Source organism: Chrysochloris asiatica, unplaced genomic scaffold, assembly GCF_000296735.1.
Source record: "Chrysochloris asiatica unplaced genomic scaffold, ChrAsi1.0 scaffold00197, whole genome shotgun sequence".
NCBI lineage: Eukaryota > Metazoa > Chordata > Mammalia > Afrosoricida > Chrysochloridae > Chrysochloris > Chrysochloris asiatica.
In genome coordinates, this window is record NW_006408715.1 from 101,166 (window position 1) to 107,309 (window position 6,144).

Consider the following 6,144-nt stretch of genomic DNA (forward strand, 5'->3'; position numbering starts at 1 on the left):
ATTTTGTGGTAGCCAAGACCACTTGCTGGCCTCGAGAGGAGGCTCATTTTTTGAGCCACAAAATCCAGGGGCACCATATCCATTTCGATTAGCTTCAATGGACTCTGGACTGGGTTTACTAATTCGGCAACTTGTTTAAGGGGAAGGAGGTTGAGATTTAGCCCCGGAAGAGGCTGTGTAGGAGATGGGCTGCCTCTGTGTGTGTGTGTGTGTGTGTGTGTGTGTGTGCTTTTGGTGAGATTGTTTTAGAGGGGAAGTTTTGTGAAGGAAGTGTAGCCGGAATATGGAAGACACTTAGAGAATTGGTCCAGAGAAGACTCTATGTGAGAAGGGGGTTGGCAGACACAAGATAGACTAATGAAACTGAAATGTGATCATTCCTGAGCACACCGGAATTCTGGGTGAAGCAAAATGTCACTGTTGGGAAGCAGAAAAGTATAGGAAGACACAATGGAGCCGGTTCACAGGGCCTTGAATTCCTGGATTGGAATTGGATTGGGCTGTTTAGTTTATGGTCTTTTCCAGAGCATGTTGGTTAGGGCGCTCTGTACTTCAGTGGGTTTGAAGTTGGAATCTAATTCTAACAGCAACACTATCTAGAAAGATTATACAATTATTGGATTTGGGGACCCAGGGAAAATTCCTAGCCTTTTTTGTTTTTATTTCAAATTCTTCCATACCCTTTTTATTATTCAAAGAATGCTTAGTCTTTAGAGATAGGTTTGAGTAAATTGCTGTTTTCAGAATTTAAATTCCTTCCCATGATAGGATGGATGATGCTGTAGACTGGAATAGTGGTTTCCTGAGAAGAGTTATGATTATGAACATTCATTCCCAGACCAGTTCTCCAAACCTACCTTGTGCTCAAGTTTCCAGAAATGTACCACAGAAACATTTCATTTACTCTCAAATAAAATCATCACACTTTTGTCAGTTAACAGTCCTTATGAAAGTTCAGTGTACTTTGCCTGGTCCTGGGCTGAGTGGAAGAAAGTAGCTGGATGAAATAACAAAGATACTGTCTCTGCTTATGATTCTCAGGGCAAGGACACCTAATGACAGAGAATGTTTCATATGAAGGGTAGAACTGAACCCCTCTAGATCTGTCTGGGGGTCCTCCTATACTACCTAATTATGCCACAGCAATTGGGGGTTTTTGAGTTTGCCAGTGCTTTCATCATTGTGATTTGGGCTTCGCTGAGAGTCTCTCAGACTTGCTGTAGGAAAGAGACCTTTTTGTTATGAGTCACAGTATATGATATTTTCTTCTAGTTTTCTTGTTAAGGTAGAAGTTTATGAGATAAACATGCTCTGTGCTAGGTTCTGCTGGGATGATGGGGGTCATGGTGCTGATGCCTTCTATTTTCTTTTTCCTGTCTTAGAACTTCTTGATCCTGATGCCTGACCATGGGAATGTGAGCCTCCCGCCTGAAGACCGGGTGAGGGCTCTTTCTCAGCTGGGTAGTGCTGTGGAGGTAAATGAAGACATTCCACCCCGCCGGTACTACCGGTCTGGCATTGAGATTATCCGAATGGCATCCATTTACTCTGAAGAAGGCAATATTGAACATGCTTTCATCCTCTATAACAAGTATATCACGTAAGACACCTGCGATTTCCTTTTTCTTTCACAGTGACTGATGTCTCACAGATTCTTCTCCTGTTCTGCTTTTATGCTTACTTATTTGGCTCAGAATTGCTAAAACTAGAGAACTTTATAATATCATGAGAATTAATCATTTTTTGCTAGAGCTCCTACGTATTAATTGTCATCGCCATTCAAAGACACAAGTACTGTAGGTGTTATTTTCATGACTCAGTAATTTCATGAGTAAGAGGCCTAGCTCTCTGGCCTGTGCCCACATGGTTCAGCTGTTAGGCAAGAGTCAGTGATTAAACTAGATAACGTATTCTTGAAAGTTTTTACTGTCATATCTCTACTAAGGTAGCTAGTTAAGGGATGATTGCTAAAGTTTCTCAGAACCAAAATTCTTCACTTCTTATTTTGAAGCAAATTGAGTGATTTATTTTTTAACCTTTTTCATAATCATCCAAGTCATCAGTAATCACTGACTGCCTACAGCTTGTGTGGTTCATGCTAATAAAAGCTTTCCCTTCAGTTGCTTAGCATCTTAGGATGGGCCACATAAATAGAAGATTTCAGTACTATGTTGTTGTTGTGCAGAGAACAATTCCTGAAACCCCAGTGGCAATGAAATGATTTGCCATTTGTTGTTGTTAGGTGCTGTAGAGCTGATTCTTTTTCATAGTGCCCTTCCGGACAACAGAATAAAATACTGCCTGGTCTTGTGCCATCCTCACAATCATTGCTATGGTTGAGCCCATTGTTGTAGCCATTATATCAGTTCACCTCATGGAGGTTCTTTCTCTTTTTTGCTGACCCTCTACTTTATCAAGCATGATGTCCTTCTCCAGGGACTGGTCTCTCCCAAACTACATACCAAAGTACCTGAGATGAAGTCTCGCCATCCTCGTGTCTAAGGAACATTCTGGTTGTACTTCTTCTAAGACAGTTGTGTTCGTTCTTCTGGCAGTCTATGGTATATATAGTTAATATTCTTCACCAACACCATAATTCAAATGCATCAATTTTTCTGTCTTTCTTAATCATTGTCCAGCTTTCTCATGTATATGAGGGGATTAAAAAAATACCCTGGCTTGGCTCAGGTACGCATTAGTACTCAAAATGATTATCTTTGTTTTTTAACAATTTAAAGACACTTTTTCTTGCAGATTTGCCCAGTGTAGTACACCATTTGATTTGTTGACTGTTGCGTCCCAAAGCATTGATTGCAGATCAAAGTAAAATGAAATCCTTGGCAGCTTTAGTATTTTTTCCATTTATCATGATGTTGCATACTGGTCCAGTGATGAAGAATTTTTTCTTTATGTTGAGGTGTAATCCATACTGAACGCTGTAATCTTTGATCTTCATCAGTAAATTCTTCATGTCCTCTTTGCTTTTATTTTAGCAAGGAAGATTGTGTTATCTATATATTGGTTATTGAGTCTTCCTCCAATCCTGATACTATGCTCTTGTTCATGTGAAAATAATAGTCCAGTTTCTCCAGTTATTTGCTCAGCATGCAGATTGAGTAAATTTGGTGAGAATATAACCATGACGCACACTTTCCTGATTTTAAACCATTCAATTAAACCTTGTTCTGTTCATATAACTGCCTCTTGGTCTATTTACACGTTCCACATAAGAACAATTACGTTTTCTGGAATTCCATTGTTAGCCATAGTTTGTTATTATCTGCACAGTAGAATGCCTTTGCATAGTCAATGAAACGCAGATAAACATCTTTGTGTTATTCTGTACTGTTTGCCAAGATTCATCTTACGTCAGCAGTGATATCCTTTGTTCTGTGCCCTCTTCTGAATATGGCTTGAGTTTGTGGACTTTCCCTGTTGATGTATTGCTGCAACCATTTTTGAATTCTCCTCAGCAAAATTTTAATTTCATGTGATAGTAATTGTATTGTTTGATAATTTCTGCATGCTATTGGAGCACCTTTCTTTGGAATGGGCACAAATATGTATGGACAGCCAGATCGTTGCTGTCCGAATTTCTTGACATAGACAGAATGAGTACTTCCAGTGTTGCATTTGTTAAAACCTTTCAGTTGATATTCTATTAATTCCTGGAAACTTATTTTTCACCAATGCCTTCAGTGCAGCGTGGACTTCTTCCTTCAAAACCATTGGATCTTGGTCATATACTACCTCCTGAAATGGTTGAACATCACCCAATTCTTTTCTTTACAGTAACTATATTCCTTAAATTTTCTTTTGATGCTTCCTACATCATTCAGTAGAATCTTCCTATATTGCAACTCAAGGCTTGGAATTTTTCTTTGGTTCTCTCAGCATGACAAATGCCGAGCATGTTCTTCTCTTTTGGTTTTCTAACTCCAGGTCTTTGCACATTTCATTATAATACTTCACTTTGTCTTTTCTAGCTGCCCTTTGTAATCTTCTGCTCAACTCTTTTACTTTGCCATTTCTTGCCAGTAGAAAGTAGGTCATGGAAGTGAAGAAAGGTCAGTATTTGAAGAAGGAGAGTAGCTACCTGTGGCATGTGGTTAAGGACAGAAGAGCGCCCTTTGGATGTTGTAACATCATGTCATTGACTTTGATAAACAGTTTCACTAGAAGACTTATAGAGACACTGGATTGGAGTGGGCTAAAAAGTCAGTGGACAGTAAGAAAGTAGAGATGGGGAATACAGATAGACCAGCGGTAGGCAAACTTTTTCTGTTGTTGTTGTTAGTTGCCATCGACCCAATTCTGGCTTATGGTGAACCCTCATGTGCATAGTAGAACTGCTCCATAGGGCTTTCAAAGCTGTGATCTTTTCGAAACAGATTGCCACTCCAGTTCCATCAAGGCACCTGTAGGTGAGTTCTAACTGTCAGTCTTTCGACCATTAGTGGCAATCATTAACCGTTGGCACCACCAAGGGACTTCACATGTTCTGTAAAAGTCTACACATTAAACAATTTTGGCTTTGTTAGCCACTTGGTCTCTGTCGCAGCTACTCACCTCTGCTTTGTAATGTGAAATCAGTCACAGACAAGACATAAACAAATGGGGGTGGCTGTGTTTTAGGAAAGCTTTATTTTAAAAATAGATGGGGAGCTGAATTTGGCCTACCAGTTATAGTTTGGCAACCCTTGGTATCAGCCACTCTTTGGAAAAGTTTGGATAGTAAGAAAAGTAGAGAAACAGGAAAGTAGTTGAAAGCAGACCAGGATCATGTGTATGTATATTTTAAGATGGGAGTTTTTAGAGCATATTTTTATGCTGATGGGAAGGATCTGGTTTAAAAAAGGAGAGTATGATGGTACAGAAGCGAGAATAAGCATAATTGTATCAATAAACTCAAGGCAAGAGAGACCAGGATTAAGTGACTAAGTTTTGTGTTTGTCTTGGTGTTACTTTGAATGTCAGTGTGAATAGCATGGTACAAGAAGTCTGTCTCTGTTTAAGGTATTCCATTCAATATGATGAACCAGGCCTGGAGGAGAGTTGAGTACAGGGCAAATTAACACTTGTTCAGTTAGTATACTGGATTTGAGGCTTAATTTTGGGCTTTGTTTGATTGACTTGACCTGAAACAATAAATATTTTCTTTGAAGACTCCAATGCTGCTGGTATGAACTGACAGGTCACAAGGTTTGTACAAAAGCTCTAGTGAGTTTGTTTTCTACCACATTTTACCACTTGGTACATCCCTATCAGTAACACTGGCCTACTGGCAGTTATTACAGCTGGAGAGAGAGGAGAGAAGGGGGTAGACGTCTACCTCAGCAGCCCTCTGCCTCCCCTGCAATTGAGAATCATTGTTCTAGACCTTTTGTGGATACTTTAATTCATCATCTAAAAAGGCATGTTTGTTCTTTTTCGTGGAGCAGTTCAGGCATCCTAATGATCTCAAGCATACTAACCTGCTCAATGGTTTTTCTGACTGTAGGAATGACCCTGGTATAGAAGAAAGATCCCCAGCATATTAAATCAGTACATATTTTCACAATGAGTACAGACCATAAAGCAGACAGTGGATTCCTTCACAGCTTTTTATGGTCATGGACTGGACCACACAGAGGGAGCTACAGAGTGTGCAGGCAGTACCCCTGTGCTCCGTGAGCCTCCTACAGCACAAGCCCTTTTTCCGAACATGTCTCTTACCTGGGCGAAAACCTTTGCCACTGGGGGTTGGGGCTTATAAACAGATGAAGACTTTCGTTTGTCATCAGGCATATTTTGCTGGTTAACTTTTAAGATTGAAAGAAGGGAGCTGAGCATCCTTGATATACTCATGCAACAGAATTTCTGCTTGCCTTTTTGTATTGGTTATTTTCAGATACAATTAGTACTTGTTCATGATTTAAAATTTTGTTAAACAGCAAAGGAGAGAGAAAGTCTTATCCACCAGCAGTAACTGCTGTTGGGGTTCTTGTATGTACAGGATGCTGTATATGCATGGACAAGGACACAAGTACTCAGGTGTGTGTCCTTTTTCTCTTAAAGCCTGAATGGGTTCATACATCCTGCAACTTGCTTTCAGTAGCATCTTTCCTGATCCGTGCCTGTGGGTCCATCTCATTCTGCCTCCAG

General features: G+C 40.0%; 1 protein-coding gene across 1 annotated transcript in view; it reads left to right on the top strand.

Moving 5' to 3' along the window:
• Positions 1 to 1,386: 1,386 nt before the first annotated feature.
• Positions 1,387 to 6,144, top strand: part of STAMBP (STAM binding protein) — a 33,492-nt gene continuing 28,734 nt past the window's right edge. Inside the window, exon 1 of the mRNA XM_006872400.1 lies at positions 1,387 to 1,600. Within this exon, the coding sequence (XP_006872462.1) occupies positions 1,398 to 1,600 (203 nt within the window). The 5' untranslated portion in view covers positions 1,387 to 1,397. The remainder of the gene's footprint in view (positions 1,601 to 6,144) is intronic.